At 48.7% G+C, this 19,450-nt stretch overlaps 1 protein-coding gene across 3 annotated transcripts in view; it reads right to left on the bottom strand.

Moving 5' to 3' along the window:
- Positions 1-19,450, bottom strand: part of Add2 (adducin 2) — a 99,532-nt gene that overhangs the window by 31,887 nt on the left and 48,195 nt on the right. For 2 of the 3 annotated variants that reach the window (NM_001109880.1, NM_012491.2), the window contains 4 exon segments: positions 4,044-4,182; positions 6,131-6,347; positions 9,318-9,416; positions 14,330-14,383. In NM_001109880.1, the coding sequence (NP_001103350.1) occupies positions 4,044-4,182; positions 6,131-6,313 (322 nt within the window). In that variant the 5' untranslated portion in view covers positions 6,314-6,347; positions 9,318-9,416; positions 14,330-14,383. 3 annotated transcript variants of the gene reach the window in all.

Raw genomic sequence — 19,450 nt, 5'->3', positions numbered from 1 at the left:
ACATACATTTACACACACACACACACACACACACACTCACACACACACATACACACACACACTCACACACACACATGCACGCACACACACAGACACACACACATACACACACATACACACATGTGTGCACACATACTACATTTTCCTTTAAAAAGTACATTGGTTAAATAAAAAATTAAAGGTCATGTTATCATTATCAAAGTGTTATTTTGTCAGGACTGGCTAGGTATGGTAGCACATTTCTGTGATTCCAGCACTCAGGATGTCAAAGTGGGCGAATGAAAGCCACTCTGGGCTACCCAGTGAGACCCCCATCTCAAAACAAACAAAACATAAAGAAAACATAGCCTAAGTACAAAGAGAAATGAGCAAAAATGAAATGGATGGGCCAACCTTTACTTTTGACAAAATCCAATGAAAATGGAAATATAAATTAAATTAAGTGTCTTGGAGACTGCCTTCAACTACAAGTCATTTAAAAATAATAATATTAGGTTGCAAAAAGCTTTCACTAAATCATTGACATGGAACTTAAGAACTTCTAATTCTATGTAGCCTGACATTGACGGATCTGTAGAAGAATGATCACCCAACAGCTTGGCAATGAGAAAAGACAGCTCATGGAACAAAAGCCAGACCAAGTGGGGCTGCTGCTCAGTGAGTGCCTGACGTGTGTGCAGCTGTGGTTCATGGATATAAACATAGACATATCTAGGAAGAGGGAATCTTATCTGGGGAATTGTGCCCATCAGACTGACCTCTAATCAAGTCTGTAGACACATTTTCTTGCTTAATGATTGATGTGGGAGGGCCCAGCCCATTGTGGGTGGGGTCACCCTTGGGCCGGTGGTCCCGGGTTATTCAAAAAGCAAGCTAAGCAAATCAGTAAGCAGCCCTCCTCCATGACTTCTGCTTTAGTTCCTGCTTCCAGGTTCCTGCCCTTCATGATGAGTTTCTGCCTGGACTTCCCTCAGTGATATTCTGACATGTAAACAAAATAAACCCTTTCCTCTCGATGCTTCTGGTTTGAGGTGTTTGTCGTAGCAATAGGAAACAAACTAGAACATAAATAGTATGGCAAATAGTGAGTACAAAACCAAAGTCAGTCAGATGTGGTGAGGTCCACCCATAATCCCAGTCCTAGTGAGGTGAAGGCAAGAGGGTTGAGAGTCTTGGCCACTCAGAACTATGTGACTAGACTCTGCTCCCATTTCCTCCCACAAAAGGCTAGGATGTAGCTTCGGTGAGCAGTGCTTGTCTGGCATGTACAAAGCTCTGGGCTTGATCCCTGTTGTTGGAAAAGAAATTAGTAATAGGGAAAAAATTTAGAACTAATAACCAAATACAAGAATCAGAATAAAGACCTCTGAATAAACAAATATGACTTATTCAATAAGGGAAACTGAGAACACAGTGCAGCAGAAGCCAGCACAAAACCCAGCCACCAATCAGCACAAGACCTAACAATAAAAGGAGTATTGTAAGTCACTTCATCTTAAAGAGAGTCCATCAAACTAGATAACTTCATACAAAACATATGATCAAAATTTGCTGACACAGCACAAAATAAAAATTTAAATGCCGAAAGAGGTAAGCAACAGGAGTTTCTGAAAATGTTCTTGATCTCTCAAAATCTGTGGTGGGTTGCTTCCAAGGATCAGCTGGTTAAGGTTGAACTCTGGTTTCCACATGCATGTGTGCTTATATATGAACATGAGTGTACACCCATGTATGTGTGCACGCACGCACGTGCACGCACGCACACACACACACACACACACACACACACACACACACACAAACGAGACCAGAGATAATTTAGAGCCTTGTATTTAGAAGTCTGCTACTATAACTCATTGTGACAATTGCTCGAAGGGACAAAAAGGAATCAGTGTCCCCAATGCATCATGTTATAAAGCTCAAAAATCTATTTCTGCAGAGAGAGCTATGATGAGCTAGAAAAAAAAAGATATTTTATCAACATGAAAAAGAATAATGATCTCAAGTTCTGTGGTGACAGAATTTCCATTAAGGTCAGATGCAAGACAAGGATGACCACTCTCTAAATTATTAAATACCATCCCAAAGCCTGAGGGGACAAAACCAGAAAACTAGAAAAAATAAGCCCAAAGGCAAAACGCTGGCAGACAAAGGCAAAACGTCAATGTTTGCAGACTATGTGATTCTCTATATACAAAAAGACAAGGCCAGAAAGATGGCTCAGAGGGGGAAAGTGCTTTGCTGCCAAGGGGCTCCCATGGTGGGAGGAGAGAACTAACTCCTGTGGGCTGTCTGCTGACCTCCATAAACATATTGTGATATATATACACACTCACAAGCACACGTATGATTATACACACACATGCACACACACACACACGTATATAAATAAATAAAATAGTAAAATGGTTTTAAAACTCAAGATAATATGTGCACATATATTCATGAAGAAGTTGAATAAAGATTCATTTATGACAGCTAAGCCCCTGGATTAAGACGTAGTCAGATCATATGAAAACAACTAGAAGCATTCTGGGTGGGAATCACAGAGCTAGCATAAAGCATACCTTGTTTCTGTATATTCAAAATCAGTTCTTGAAAATATTTTTTAAACTATCTCCTACACACTGGGTAGAGTATTCCAGAGCCAACCATGCACACTTCCCCCATGGAAGCTATATTCTAAAATAAAAATAAAGAATTCCAACTCCTCTACCAAATCAATACCAATGCAATTCCAATCACAATCCTAAAAGGATGATTTTAAAGTGGAGGAGAATAGAGCTTGACAAAATAACTCCAAAATTACTTTATAGAATAAATTTGCACAGAGATTAAGATGAATTGGTGACTACAGTCCTTTGACCTATTGTCTAGGCACGTGGCCAACATGGAAATCACAAAGGAAAAACAACAGAGGCTCTGTTCTGTAACAATGTGTTCTACAACATAACAAGTGCTATGAACAAAGTTAAAAGACAAAAGAGAAATTGAAAAATGACTGTAATATTTTTGACAGATCGTAGGGAAATAGCATTAATTTATAAAGATTGAATAAGCCTACTCACAACATACTAATAGAAAAATTGGCCAAGTATGGGGACAAGCATTTTGCTATAAAGAAAAGCACAGATGAAGGCTTAGGTAGAGTCTGTTTCAGGGGGCAGGGGGGAGCAGTAACCAACAGACTGAGACAAGATGGAGGAAGGGTCACATCCACCTCACTCTGTTGAGAGCAAGCTGGCAAATCTTCCTCCAGGATGGTGAAGGGACAGAATCTACACTATGCACGATGCCTCCAAACTCATATTTGCATCCTCCCAGCCATTCTTACAATTTATCTTCAGAAGACAGTTGTGCATGTAGCATCAAATTAATTTACCAGGATGCCTACCACACTGTGATTCATAATAGTGAAGACATGAGCACAATCTAAAACTCCAGTAAGGAATGATTGATTCATCAGCACGCGTCCACAAACATTAATGCAGAACCCTATTTATGATGCAAAAATTTGTTTGATATACCATTAAAATATGTCTTATTCTTACTTTCCATAATCTGTCTATATCAAACAAAAAAGTTTAAAAGATACATCAAAATATTGCTGAGAGTGATCTTGGAGTTCTCAAAATACAACCAAGTGGGTTTTGGCTTCTCTTTCTCAAATGTTTCCTTAGTTGTGGCCATCACCCTATACACATGAGTCACGTGCAGCTTCCAGGCTGTGGGCATGGCTGCACAGTCCGGGAAGGGAGCCCACACATAGTCGTAGCTCCTCTCACTGCTCAGAGGTGATCACCCTGGCTGGTCCCCTGAATTACCTCCACCCTCCCCATCCCTGGCATCATGAACGATTCTCCCTCGGGCCTTTAATTCACAACAACATCAGAAGTAGACCAGGCATCTCTTTGCTCAGACCTGCTAATGCAACTGCAGCTTGGCCATTGCCTAGCAACCAAGCTGCTTCTGGTGCTTTCTCCTCCCTTCCCTACCACAGCCCCCTTCCTCTGCTCCTGGCAGACACCCAGGCACCCACGTACTCATGGAGGAAGCTGGGAAGACTGCGTGGGAGGTGCTGGCCATGAAGTCCGCGATCTGTCGGAGGGCCCAGATGTTGGAGGAGTTGTTACCCTTCTTCATCTGTTCCTGGATGAGGCCTTCCAGCTCCTCCCTGAAAGACTGCAGCAGAAGGGGTTGGTGCTCCTGGTTCTCATGGAGGGCCGAGGGCCCAGCAGACCCTCACAAAAGGGTGAGGCCCCACAGGTCCCCAGGGATTGGTGCCCAGCTCCTTGCAAAACTGAGGACTGTGTAGGTCCCTAGGAGCTGAGTGCACAGCAAGTCCCAAGGGGCTGGTTGCTGAGCTCTGCACAGGGCACGATCTCCACCCACTCCCTTCCTTCAGCTCCTTCACAGGAACACTGCTCCTGCAAGGGTCCAGGGGGCTGCTCTTCCAGCTCTTCAGTAAGGGCCCAGGACCCTGAGGGATCCCCAGATGCAGATTCACTAGGGCCCCAGGTGCCTCCCCAGTTTGCTGGGTAAGTATTCAGGAAGACTCTTGTAGAGAACCTAGAGCCCCCTTTCCTGTGGAGCTAGCCCAGATTCCAGCTCCCTCCTATATAAGCAATGGCCAAGGCTATACCAGTCATGGGCAGGACTTGACTTTAGAGGGAATTAACTGAATGAGCGAGTATGCCCCTCCCTCCCCGTTAGCACACCCAGGGCCCTTCTCACACATCTGTATTCTTACTGATAGATTAGGAGGAGAGGGAGAAGGAGTGGAGGACCTCTGCAGTGCCTGACACTGTGTCCTATGCTAAGCTCAGGTTTTCATCCTACTTGGAGCTGAATTTCTGGTCTTGCTGGCCAAGTGGCAAGAGGAAGCGTGAGAGGAACAGGGAACTGAGGAGCCTAGGAATGGCGGGAAAGAACCAGGGGTCCTGCATCCCCATATCCTGCCTCACTCACTACCCATGGCTGGAGATGCTCTATTCTGCCACCCCTCCCTCTGGGTGTCTAAGGTTACCTGACCCTAAGGCCTTTAAGTATTTGCTGTGTTCCTCTAGGCCCCTGACGTGTGCCAGGAAGGCCCGAGGCTCATTCCTGTCCTTCTGAGCAGTCTGCTTGCTCCTGGTGAAAACTGCCCACAGACCATGGGATGTGCTGTTCCAAAGGCCCCTGAGAAGCCACTTCCCTCCCTGGACTTCCCAGCCTGTGTCCTACAGAGCCCCAAGTGCTATCCTCCTTTTTCTCACTGCTTCTCCCTTGTTCTTCTTCCCCACACAAGGGTCAGCAGCACTCTTACCTCCTCAGCCATCCATCTTTTCAGTGCACTGCCTACCTGGGAATGAGCTCTGAGATCCTGTGAGACAGGCCCGAACCCACCCTGGTCTGGAGACTCAGGAGCATCTAGTTCAGGCTGGCCCCTGTCCCCCTTCCTCAACCCTGGCTGGACATTCAGGTGCTACTCACTCTACAGTGAGCAGATACTCCATGCTACTCAGCAAAGGGAACCCTAGGCCAGCCCCATGGCAACCCTTCCTCCAGCTCACATGGTCCTATCTGTTGCCTGTTGCAGGAAAAGAGGACTGATAACCAAAGCCTAAATGGAGCACAGGAAACCAGGTCAGCGGGCGTGTCTCTCTGCCACTTTCAGAATTCGTGCATATTCCTGGGCTTGCCCTTGACCAGTATTAGAGAGTGTGGTGGTTTGTGCATGATAGTCGTAGGGAGTGGCACTAATGATGGTGTGGTCCTGTTGGAGTAGGTGTGTCACTGTGGGTGTGGGCTTTAAGACCCCCATCCTAGCTGCCTGGAAGTCGGTCTTTGCTAGCAGCCTTCAGATGAAGATGTAGAACCCTCCTGCACCATGCCTGCCTGGATGCTGCCATGTTCCCACCTGGATGATAATGGACTGAACCTCTGAGCCTGTAAGCCAGCCCCAATTAAATATCATTTATAAGAATTGCCTTGGTCATAGTGTCTGCTCACAGCAGTAAAACCCTAAGACAGGGAGGGAATCAAACACCCACACAGCCTAAACTGCCAAGACCCTGGTGAGGGATGAGAGCCAGAGCCACTGGTCTTTTGAGTCTCTGGGAAACCAGCCCTCCCTGCCCTGCCCACTCACAGGGCTCTGCAGGATCATGGTGACCCGTTTCTTCTGCTCCATCAGGTTGAAGTCTTGTCGCAGGTCAGCTGCACGGTTGCGAAGTCGCAAGTATTCAGGGTCATCCTCAGAGAACCGGTCAAAGTAGTGCTGCCCCTGAGAGGGTGGCGGTGAGGCTGCCTCGGGGACCGTGTCCTCACTCATGCTCCTGCTAAGGCTTCAGTCCACTCCCGGAACCCTGTAGAAGAAGGACAGGGTGAGCTCCCAGTGGGCCAGCTGCTTGCTAAGGCAAAGGGTGGTGTGATTCACCATGTCCTGTGGCTATTTCCAAGTGGGAAGGCAGGCTGATGACCCATAGGGACTGCTAATGCACCATCAGGTTCTGTGCGGCAGGTGTCCAGTCTAATTGGTCCCACTGGCACGTCAGGGGAGACTTCCTAGGTGGAGTATAAACATGGCCTGCAGACCTTCCCGGCTCTTTCTGTGTTGAGCCCTCACAGAGTCAGGCAGGAGCTATTCTGATCCATGAGTACTTTAGTAGAATGGTGTAGTGGGCTGTAATGGGCTGGGGTGTAGTTAAGAGCAAAAAGTACTTGCCTAGCACATCTAGGCCATGTCTGGCATCTGTGTCCAGCATCCCAAACAAATCATATAAATACCCTTTTCTTTTTGTAGGCCTCCTCAAAAGCTTATGGTCCAGAAATTCACAGAAGAACACTTCCGCCAGGAACAGGGGACACAGCTCAGTTAGTAGAGTACTTGCCTGGCCTGCTCCACACCACATAAAACAGGGTATGGTGGCACATGCCTGCAATCCCAGCACTCAGGAGAGAGAAACAGGAGACTCAGGAATCAAAGTCATTGGCTACATACAGAGTTCAGGTCCAGCCTGTGCTAAGTGATACTCTGTCCTCAAAAGTAGCAGGCGCCACCTGGCGGTCCTGTTGAGCAGATGTCTGACAACATTAAAGATGGAGGACAAGAGGCTGGAGGTCAAGAAAGAATGAGGAGGAGGAGGAGGGGGGGGAGGAGGAGGAAGAGGAGGAGGAGGGGGAGGAGGAGGAGGAGGGGGAGAGAGGAGGAGGAGGGGGAGAGAGGAGGAGGAGGGGGAGGAGGAGGGAGGAGGGAGGAGGGAGGAGGGAGGAGGGAGGAGGGAGGAGGGAGGAGGGAGGAGGGAGGAGGGAAAAATCTCTTAAAGTTCTAAAGCAGATTTGGCAGTGTGCAGGTCAAATGAGGAGTACTTGGGGACATTCAAATACAGGGTCCCTTCCATCTAAGTCAAGGGTATCTGCCTTTGGGCTTCTCTAAGCCAAGTTCATCTACAAAGTTCAAGCTTGAGACTCTCACAGTTGAGTTACGGAAAAAAGTAAAAAGAAAACAAAAAACGCCCAAACCAAAAAAACTCAGCACTTTAAATAAGTTTATGATCTTGTATGGGGCCTGTGCATAGCTGTCCAGGGCCTCACATATATTCTAAATGGAGAAGAGAGGTCTGCAGCTGGGGGCCATTTCGGGTGAGCAGGTCTCGACTGGAAGTCAGGGCCTGTACTTTGAACAGCTCTGTCCCTTGACACCTGCGTGTGTTCAGTGGCTCTCTTTCCCTCTCTGCCTCATCTCATCCATCTCTCATTGAGCGGTGAGCAGAACGACCTCTGGGCTCCCTTCTAGCCCAGACCATTCATGGTTGTGAAAGTTGGAGGCAGATAGATCCACATAGATCTGGGTGTCATGGTGGAAGGGGACTTCCTGGCTCCCCATCCCTAGGAGTTAGTGATGAACACTGTGCCTCCACTCTGCTCCCGTCCAGCTCATCCTGGAACTTTGTGGTAAGAAAGAATGGGAAGACAGGTGCAGAGGACACAGCCATGAAGACACGGATGGGGCAGCCCTGTTTCATGTGGCCAGAAGTCCTCCCATGGCTCCTCCCCATTCTGCTGCCACTGCTCTACCTGGTACCAATCTCCACAGCACCTTCAAAGCCCCAAACCTTGGGTGTTTTTGAAATAGAACCAAGCAGCCCCACCCTGTGCATACCCTGGTGTGAGCATGGATATATGACTACCTATATCCTAACACACATCCTTGTAGAACTCTAAGTCACCAGTTCCAGAAGCACCAAGCTTTCTGCATCCCTGGGCTGGAGATGATGTGGCCCAGCACAGCAGGTCCTGAGGCCTCCTGACTTCAGTCCATTCTGTTCAACAGAAAAGCACTGGCCCATAACTGCCCTGCCACAACTGGCTGCCCTCTGGTTCTAGATGTGCGTCCATAAGGGTGGCTAACTCTGCCCCCACGGGACAGAGACTCTGTGAAGTAAGGCATCCCTTGTGCTGCTCCCTTCCACAGTACTGGTGATGACCAGTTGCCTGCAGATGGCTTAGTGGGTAAGGCAGCAATGTTGAAACAAAACCCCCTGGGTTCAAACTCAGCAATACCGCTTAGAAGCCCTGTGGTCTTTGGCCAATTCACTTAACTGTACCAAGCCAACAGTTAAAGGATAGCAAACTCTGTGTGTGTGTGTGTGTGTGTGTGTGTGTGTGTGTGTGTGTGTGTGTGTGTGTGTGTGTACTTAAGACAGGGCCTGGTTCATGGCAGCTGTGATCAAGTCTTCGTCCCACCCATAGATGTCCACAGGACAGTCTTGTTACCTTTGGCATGTGATTCTTTGGCAAAATGAGATTGTGGTTCCAGGCAACTTCTATTCTCCATCATGATTTTTATACCCAGGCCCTCTCTATTGGTGGGTATTCACTGAGAAGCCACCTAACCTACATACGACCTCATGGGCAGCATTTACTCACCTGGAACCCTGTCTAGCTCAGGCCCTCACTCCTCTGCTCCTTCCTACTGCCCCCAAACACATAGCAAGCCACCTTGTAGGAAGAGAGCTTAGGCTAGTTTTCTGGTCTGGGAGCCAATTGGCAGAGGGGGACTGCAGACAGGCCTAAGAAAGGACTTCCCACCAACGGGAACAGCTGGTAAAGGGGGATAGAGCACTGGTTGTCTGACAGATGGTTCTTCTGGAGTCAGTGTCTCTGGTGCTGCAGAGGGCTCCAGCACACCTAAGGATGGGACTGGGTGGGTCGTACTAACAATAGTCTGTATATCTCCAAGTCAGATACAGGAGTTCAGAGCAAAACCATTAACGTCTAGACTATCGCCCTCAGTAAACTTCCTTCATGGCCTCCAAAAGTCATCCATCACTTACCAGTAGGATGAACCAGGCCTGTCCAGTCTCTGTCCTCAGTGCCAGGTCTTCACAACTAGGAGGGCTGGCACAGCCACGCTTCACACAGCCGGGTGGGAACTGCCAAACGAAAGTGCAGACATCAGTACCTCAGCCACACTGATTACCTGCGAAGTCAGGTGAGGCTCTTCACCTGGCTTGTCCATGGATGCCGGGACCCACTTAGAAATGATCTGGAAAAGAGTGTTTAAGGCTAATCATGACTACTAACAGGCTAAGAAGACTCTAGCCTTTATAGCTGGAATCAAGATTATTTTAAGACAGCACTGCTGGTTGCAGGCTAAGGAAGGAGGGAGGAAAGGAAGGAGACAAGGAAGTCCGAGAAGAAGGAGGGGAAAAGGGAAGGCCTGAGGTGAAGAGGAGAGAGGTGGAGGGAGAAGGAAGTGGGGAGGAGGAAGAGATGAGGAAGATAGTAGGAGGAGAAAAGGAAGAGGTGAGAAAATCCGGGAAACCGAAGAGGGGAGGGAGAGAGGGAAGGGAGGAAGAGGAAGAGGAAGATGAGGAGGAGGAGGAACCTGTGGCAGCCACTACAGTTGTTCTGAGAGTGGGAGAAGCAGAGTACGATACCAGGAAATAGAACTCCTGCCCAGGTCCCCTCAAAGCACCCTACTGACGGCCACTGTACTCACTGGTGCTAGTGTGAGAAATCTGAGGATCACTCCCCAGAGACAGAAACAGCCTGAAGGATACCACACCCCAGGAAGATGGGAGAGCCTTGCACTGGAAAGAACTTCACATAGAATTCAAGGAAGGAATGGACCCAGCTAGGACTGGGTGGGTGGGATCATCTAGAGGGGAAAGTCACTGACATTCAATAGACATGGGGAAGACACTGTAAAACTCAGGGGTCAATGAAGATTGGTAAGCAGTGTGTGTGTGTGTGTGTGTGTGTGTGTGTGTGTGGTGGGTGTGTGTTTGTGTGTGTTTGTGTGTGTTTGTGTGTGTTTGTGTGTGTTTGTGTGTGTTTGTGTGGGGGGGGTGTGTGTATGTGTGTGTGTTTGTGTGTGTGGTGTGTGTGTACGTGTGTCTGTGTGTGTTTGTGTATGTGTGTGGTGTGTGTATGTGTGTGTATGTGTGTGTTTGTGTGTGTATGTGTGTGTGAATGTGTGTCTGTTTGTGTGTGTGTTTGTGTGTGTGAATGTGTGTCTGTTTGTGTGTGTGTTTGTGTGTGTATGTGTGTGTATGTGTATGTGTGTGTATGTGCATGTGTGTGTGGTGTGTGCATGTGTGGTGTGTGTGGTGTGTGTGTGTTTGTGTGTGTGGTGTGTGTGTATGTGTGTGTATGTGTATGTGTGTGTTATGTGTGTGTATGTGTTTGTGTGTGTATGTGTGTATGTGTATGTGTGTGTTATGTGTGTGTATGTGTTTGTGTGTGTATGTGTTTGTGTGTGTATGTGTGTATATGTGTGTATGTGTTTGTGTGTGTGTATGTGTGTGTGTGTATGTGTGTGTATGTGTATGTGTGGTATGTGTATGTGTGTGTATGTGTGTGTATGTGTATGTGTGTGTGTGGTGTGTGTGTGTGTGTGTGTGTGTGTGTGTGTGTGTGTGTCTGAGAGCTTTTACTTTCACCTGGATGTCCTGTTACCCAGTCCCCAGGTGCTTTGGTGTCTCATCCAGAGTCAACCTCCCCTATGTGCCCCACTCATGGCTGAAGTTCATGTCTCTTCATTCCCTGTCCTGATGGTGGAGAACGGGCTATCTGGAGCTTGGCCTCTCAATGAGGAGTAAGGAGAATGGATTTGGGGGTTCACATGCCTGTGCTCACTGAGACAGGCCCCTCTGCAGCCCACTTAGTGGGCCTGGAGTTTTACATCTCAGTACTCTGCAGCCTTTAAGGCCAGACTTGAAGTTCATCTTGCTACCTCAGGGACTAGGAGTGTTTCCAAAGCCAGGTTGTGTTTAGCATGTCTAGTACCTGCTGGTGACTGCTAAACAGCTTTCATTTACTAATTATTTTAGCTACAACAGGATCATAGCCACCATTGTGCCCTCCATGACCCTGACTTCATGGCTGACCCCATGATGGAGCTGCTGAAATTCCTCAGAGGTCAGAACTCACAAGATTTGAAATGCTGGGGTCTGAATAATATCCTATACACAGTGAAGAATTCACCCCAGAACTGACAAGGAGGCAGTCCTCTGTCTCTCGTGTGAACAGCATAACCCCTGTCTCATCGGCCCAGCTCTGTGCCTGGGGTCATAGTGTCACCCCTGATTGGAGTGACATGGCCCTACAGTTCTTACTAGTTACCTGTAAACAACTACCCTGGGGTGACAACTCTGCTTAAGCACAAACTACAGAGTCAGGCTGCACTGGGCTGGAGCAGGCAGGAGATCGGCACAGTTTAAAGATGGCTTTGCCTGGGCCAGGGCACTCTGGGCAGCACCAGCTCTCGTGGTTTTCCAGTACATGCCTCACCTCAAGAGCTCCCCTGTCTCATCTGGGATTTCTACTGCTGTGACAAAAACACCAAGTCCAAAAGCAACTGAGGGAAGTCACTGCAGGAACTCAAGGCAGGAACCTGGAAGCAGGAACCTGACAGAGGCCATGGAGGGACACTGCTCAGTAGCTTGCTTAATGGCTTGTTCAGCCTTATACAACCCAGAGCCACCAGCCCAGGGCTAACAATGCTGGGCCCTCCCACATTAGTCATTAATCAAGAAAATGCCCTATCGACTTGGCTGCAGGCAATGTGGAAGGGCTATCGCACTCAAGTTGGGGAGAAGGGACATTTGACACCCCAAGAGTTCTAGATGACTCAGAGAGCCAACGCATGGTACCCAGGGCCACCCACTTTAAGTATGCCACTGGGCCCTCATGAAGGTACCGAGAGTCTCACAGGAGATTCCAGTCTGTGCACTCAGACACAAAAATGCTAAAAAGCCTTTGCAGTTTTAACGTTAATGTCAGCCTGCTCAATGGAGTGTGGCTTTGGTTAGCTCATACCATGGCATGGCTGTGCCTATGCTAGGCCCCTTTCTCTCTGCCCCCAAGTATACCAGAGCCAACCTTGACTCCTGCCTCTCCTCACCCTGTGGATTTCAGCCACAGAGACCTTCTAGTTTTATGTCTCTTTGTCTTAGCCTTCAGTGGGGGTGGTAGGTGGGGTGGGGAGTGGCCTGTATAACCCTTCTTGTTTCCTAACCACTGTCCAACTGCCTAATGGAGTCTCTGTCCCAAAATTGCAAACTGGCCCCTGCCTGCCATGGTCCTGCTGAAACCCAGTGCTCTTCCACAGGGGCACCAAACTGGCATCTTTAATTCCTGTTCTTTCAGTCAAAACTTAGTCAAATTGGGATCCTGCTACAAAAATGGCAGACGTTCCTTTCTCTCACCCTTGCCAAGTATCAAACTATAATTACGCACTTGCTTTTTAAAACCAATTGCATCGCTTCTCGGCCTTTTGGCTAAGATCAAGTGTTAAAACCAATTGCATGCCCCCTCTGTGTTGAACTCAAACTCATTGACAGGCCCCCAACTAAGCGTGGTATGGCCAGTTTCTCTCCCCTCTCTCAACTCCTCCCCCTTTAGGGAGGCCACCAATATAATAAAATCACACCGTGAGGTGACATTCAGTGCCTGCCCCACCCCCTTCCCATCATGCTCTGAGCTTCTCACAATTCATTGACAGACTCTCTGGGGACAGTGGAGCCTTCCAGGAACACCCCTTCCTCTTTACCCCCTCCTGACACCCAGGGACCATCTCTCAGGGGAGTCTGTCCAACCTTTAGCTGTCACTCATTTTCTCTTAGCTTTTTTCATTCTTCTTTTAACCCAACAGCAACAGCTTTTACCCAGAGCTCCTAGCAAGCAGAAGGAGTTGATTTTGGTGACTTTTCTGTTTAAGGAGTTGCACGGGGCTGGTCTAAGGTAGGTGCTGAATAAAAGCTAACTAACTAAGCAGACATGGGACAAACGATGTACTGAGAAGTAGGGTCAGGTCAACAAAGTAGATCCAAGTTGACCAGGCCAGAGGGGAGCTCACTGCACAGACGCTCCTTACAGGGAAAGGCAACAGATGCCCTGAGGATAGGTCACAGCCTCCTAAACTACAACCCAGGGGATGGCCCCTAAGGCCAGTCTGGGACAAACTCCAGCAGATCTCCTGCCACTTCGGTGGGGTATCTCTGGACCAGAGCATCCAGTCAGTCTTATGTTGGGTACACACAGCCTGAATAGTCATGATCTGTCCTTCTGCTGGGTACCACTGCCATAGGCTCAGCTACCTTAGAGCCCTGCCCTGCCTCTTCCCAGATCAGCTCTGAGCAAGACTGGCCACGGGCACTTACTGAAAGTCTCAGACATAGCATCGGAGCTCACACCCAGATAGCCTACATTCTGCCAAACAAGTCCAAGTCACGTGCAACACTGACCCCGGGAGCCCAAGGAGCAGGTGATACCCACACCACTCTCCACAACCCTCTCACTTTTTAAAAGCCCCTTTACCCCAACTTGTCTCCCTCAGGAAGCCCTGGACTCCTGCACGCCCCTCCCTGTGTAGCCAGGACTTTCTTCCACCCTCCACTCTAGGCTCTAGGAGGCTGGGGGTAGAGCTGTGCTGCAAGTCACTGCCGAGGGCGTTTTCCTCTCTGGCTCACTAAGAGCCATGGTCCCTGGAGGGTGCACTGGCTCCCTGAGGCTGGAAAGAACTGAGCAGCCACAAGAAAAACAGATAGGAGCCCACATAGTCAGACATTGCTAAAACCTAACGATTAAGTTCGGTGTGGCTTGAAAGGTGGGCGACCGTCTCCTGCCACTTCACGGGCGTCTCCACATAGGACAGATGGTTATCTCCCTGGCATGCAGAGCCTGAACAGCCATGAGCTGCCCTCACGCTCCAGGTCACCACTACCATTGGCTCAGCTGCTTGCAATCCCAGCCTTGCCCCACCCTCCAGGTCAGCTATGGGCAAGGCCAACCACAGGCACAGGCTGCAAGCCTTGCGCCCACCATCAGAGCCCACACTCACCTATCCTCCATCCTTGTAGACTCCCACAAATGAAGGAGGCAGTGCCTGTGGCCTTGCTGCTGTTACCCAGAATAGAGGTGGGCAGAGAATAAGAGACTCAGCCACACCCTGCCTGCCATGTTCAGATAAAGGCAGGATCTCGGGGGACACTTATCACAGTCTCACACCGCATGACTCTTCACTCTTCACGTTCCACCTCGCATAACAGCCACTGTGGTCATTTAGGACCAAAGTACTTTTAAAAAGAAGAAAAGAGGAGGGACGGAAGAGGCGGTAAAACCAATGTCGGCCTCTTGAAATCTTGATGACCGGAAGCTCTTCACTGCTGCCTGCCTTGATGCACCTGAGTACTGACTTCTGGGTGCTCCTGACCCACGCTCTTCTGGAGAGGCCCAGGGGATGCTAAAAGCATCCGGCTCAGGGCCTCACACCTGAGGGGCTAATAGACAATTTCCCATCCACCTGTCAGTGTGGATAGCCAGCGCTGCTTCCCACAGGGCTGGACTCACTTGGTTTCCTTTCCTCTCACTGTGCAGCAATGAGTCTGGTCAGGAGCTTCAAAAGCCAGGAGTGACCAGGAACCGGACCTAGATACCAGAGAAAGATTCCGGGAGAGGTAGACATCTTCATCCAGAGAGCCATAGACAGCCTCTGCTCATTGAACATGAGGGTGCGTATAAGACTCAGAAACACAAACGCATGTATGCTAACATGTAGTCAGCTGGTCATCTCAATCCGGGGTCTGGAAATGAAGGCCAGGCCTGACCAGAACAGACCTTGTTCAGTGCTTCTGTGGACATTTATGAGAATCAAAGTCTTGACTTAGACCTTAATGAGAGATATTATTCGGGGGCTGGAGAGATGGCTCAGCGGTTGAGAGCCCTGGCTGCTCTTCCAGAGGTTCTGAGTTCAAGTCCCAGCAACCACATGGTGGCTCACAACCATCTGTAATGGGATCTGATGCCCTCTTCTGGCCTGCAGGCATATATGCAGAACACATAAATAAATCTTTTTAAAAATGAGAGGTATTATTCAGTGCATGGAGGTTCTGGAGATGTGAAACCCAGAGGCTGCTGGGGCTAAGCCTATTCTCCAAGCCCTACAATGAAGAACCAGTGTCTTGGTTTTCCAGGTGGGGAGCTGAGCCTTGGGTACCTGAACGTCTAGATCTGCAGTTCTGAACTAACTGGTTGAGAGCACAGCCTGGGTCTGAACACATCTAGCTGACAGCTTGTTTCTTTGCTTTACCAAGCCCTACCCCACTCAAATGAAGAGCCACAGCCAAGTAGAATGGTGGTGGTGTGGTGAGGTGGGTGGCCATAGGTCACCCAACACATACTACCATGGCTTCCGGGTCACTAAGGTAGATGGAGTCACCTCTGGGCTCTGCTGGACCTGGACTCAAAGACAGTCCTCTCATTGCCAGGTTCTGCCCAACTGCTGGTAATGTAAGCAGCAGAATCCCCTGTCCCTGTTCTCAAAAGGCTTTCTCAGGGGTGGGGCCAACGGCATCTTTGGTGGAGTGTAAGTGGACAGTTCTCAGCATGGAAGCTATGCAGTTCCTGCCACTGAGGCACCAGCAATGGACTTTAATCCACACCATAGGTACCTCTGCTAGTGATCCCCAAACCAGTGGCTGTCAAGCCTTTGTGAGGGGGAGGAGAGGCACGTAGGAAGCTCTGAGTTTGCTGAGGCTAAGCAGAACTAGCAGACTGGCTGGCTGGGCCTGGCTCTCCACCCATGATGGTTCCAGGGAGCCGGTCTCCAACCTTGGAACTAAGCAGATAACTACAGAGGCAGACTGCCCTCTGAGTCACCATTTCTCACCTCTGCTGTCTTGGATCCGTCAAGGCCCTAGGAGGCAGTTACCTTGTCTACCCTTTGTCTTCAGGGAAACAAACATTGAAAGTGACCCACCTGACTGAGTACAAACACCACAGTGTCCTTATGTTGGCCCAGGGTGACATCTCTGCTTGAGGTGCTATCTCATGGTCCTCCCTACTTCCAACCAAGAGCTCCAGAGAGCAACTGCCCAGGACACCTCTGCCACTAACACAGCAAACACCCCCAGTCCCCAGAGGTGGAAAGAAACACTCTTTTAATATACAGAGGTCAAAATTTTCAAGATGCCCTTGCTTTATTAAGGTTTGCAATGTTTTTTATTTGTTTTTTGCTTGTTTGTTTGTTTGTTTGTTTGTTTTCACAGGAGAATTGCACTGACACCTTTAAGAGGTGAGAGGTTTTAAGATTATGAGGACTGCTATTAAAAGGGATTGTTGGATGTCAGGTATGTCCTTTCTCTTGTACCCAACCATGAGGCCAGCAGTCATCTTTGTCACAGCTCATATGCTGGAGTGTACTATGCTGTTACAGACCCAAGGCAATAGGACCATTCAGCCATGGTCTGAATCTCTGACAGCTCTGGCCAAAATAAGCTTTCCTTTTTTAATCTGCTTGATCTCAAGTGTTTAGTCACAGTTACAGATGCAGGCTAACAGTGACTGAGAGTCCAGGTGCAGATGCTCATTCTTTCTCAAGTGCCATCTTCCTTGCAGGAAGCAGAGGACAGAGGAAACAGTCCAGGCAGTGGAGTCACCACCAAATGAAAGACAGACAGCGGAGCAACCGATTGGAGTTCCTGAGCCTGTTCTAGCAGGTATCCTAGCCTACCAGTGCTCTCACACATTCCCTTTTCTCTGTGAGACTACTCCTATGAACGCCAGGCTTCTGCTTCCTTCCCACAGACCCCGTTGGGGTCCAGGTATCCATGCGTGGAATCTCTGTCCTTATTTTTCTCTCCCTGGCTGTGGCATTGATATTTTTCTTGCCATCCCGGGGCTCTTCAAGATACGTTTGTTTTTCTTTTACTATAATTTCAGGTAAGGTGAAATCCATGAGGATACAGCCTTAAGGGGAAATAGCTTCTAGCAAAAGTTATCAGGAAGCCACATGCTTTCTGGGAATGACTGTGGTGTCTACATAATCATCTCAACCTTTTATACCTCAGGTCAATTCAATTTCTGCTCTAACAAGGCCATAGCAATTACTTCATGACCAATCCACTTCGGAGTGGAGACAAAAAAAGTACAAGAATTAAGGAGCCAGCCCACCCCACTCCCAGCTTAGAAATGGGAGCTCCATTTGTGCAGACCTTAAATTAGGCTGAGCTCATCTGAAGTGATGGGGGGGATTAGACTCCTAGCGGCAGACTCAAGGGAATAAATAACTAGCTGAAGCCACAAATCTTAAAACATAATCTTCCATCTTAACTCCCAAGAGGCCATAAGATTATTGATAAGATAAGAAGAAGAAGAAGAAGAAGAAGAAGAAGAAGAAGAAGAAGAAGAAGAAGAAGAAGAAGAAGAAGAAGAAGAAGAAGAAGAAACGAGAGGTCATACTAGGGAGAACAAGCTGAGGGCTGCAGATACTGTGACTCAAGTCAGCCTCACTTTTGGGATACTCCTGTCTGAGAAAATGACACAGGAGGTGAGTCACACAGGCCAGCACAGATGCTGGTCTCAGAAGAGAGGATGCAGGGGTGAGATGTAGGGGAGGTAGCAAATCTGGTATGAGGGTGAGCTGTAAAAATAACCATTAGCCCAACCCAGTTGATCTACATCACAGCTTGAAAGAAGAAACACCCTTGGTTATATGTTACCTTTGGTTAGAAGACACGTCCTAGTTTCAGAGATTATTTAAATGTGGGGGAAATGTGTCTCAGAATAGATAAAGCATGGAAACTCATGTTACAAGTCAGTGTCACTTGCCTCCCAAGTATGAGGATCAACATTCAGACTCCTGGATCCCAACATATTCTGCGTGTTTGTGGGGATGGCAGTCCGTGTACGACTCAAGCCTTGAAAGGCAAAGGCAAGATCCTCCGAGCAGGCTGGCTACTGAGATGAGCCAGAAGGGGGACTCGACATCTGACTGAGAGGCCCTGTTTCGCCAAATGAGGTGAAGGGTGGCTAAGGATCGTTCCCAACATCAGCCTTGGGCCTCTGAGCGTGCCCACAATAGCTAAACACGTGCAAGCACACACTGTAAAGAAATCGGTGTCAGCATATTCCCATGGGAGGACGCATGTCATTACCAGGTGAAGGACAGATGGATGGATGGATGGACGGATGGATGGATGGACGGACGGATGGATGGATGGAGAGATGCCAAAAGAGAAAGACCAGGAAGGCTTAACAGGCATGGGTGCCTGTCTGTCAATATCTGCCTCTGCCCCATGCTGCGTCCTGAGGTCAAGGGCAAGGGCAGGCTTAATGTCCCAGCTTCCACACAGGTTTTATCTGCTTTCTAATGAGGAGGCCACTTCCTCTTCTGTGAAACAGCAGTACAATGTCACAGGTGAGGAGAGCCTAGTACGGGATGAAAGAGGAGACTCACCCATCACCTGGACCTCTGACCCGCTGAGCTGATGAAAACACAGGAGGATTAAGAGATACAGCTGCCGGCATGCATAAGGCCACGAACACACATGTACACACATGCACACACACACACACACACACACCCCACATGCATGAACACACACACATACACACACACCCCACATGCATGAACACACACACACACAAACACACTCACGCACAGGGAGGAAGGAGGAAGGGAGGAGAGAAGGACAAGGAGAGGGAGAGAAGGGAGGAGATCAACATGTGTCAGAGGCTCCATGGAGGGCAGTTTCCATTCCAAATCCCTCTGGGAACTGCCATTCATCTCTGGCCTGCACATTCCCAACTTTGGGATAGAACAAAGAAAATGAGGGTCTCCAGAGGGTGATAAACAATCCTGGAATACTCTACAACTTTCTACAGGAAGACCCAGAGACTGGGTCTACCCATCAGCCACCCAGATGATATTCTTGTGCCTGTCTCTGGCTATAAGACTATTGACACATTGGTCCCCAAGAACTTCGCATTTTCTCCTGGAGTCTCATTCTGAGAAGAAAAGGCTGGTGCCAGGCAGAAGTGAAACTCATCATCTGGAAAGAGAGTTTGCACAGTTCTTACAGCTTGTCAGACTACCTTGTAGGAGGAATTGAGACAGAGATTATGATGGGTCAATATTAGGACAGACAACTCATCTGAGATTGGTTACTTATGCATACCTGTG

This window comes from Rattus norvegicus, chromosome 4 (genome assembly GCF_021556685.1).
Source record: "Rattus norvegicus strain SHRSP/BbbUtx chromosome 4, alternate assembly SHRSP_T2T, whole genome shotgun sequence".
In the NCBI taxonomy this organism is placed as follows: Eukaryota; Metazoa; Chordata; class Mammalia; order Rodentia; family Muridae; genus Rattus; species Rattus norvegicus.
Note: the sequence above shows the minus strand (reverse complement) of the source record. Positions and strands in the feature narration are given on the sequence as shown.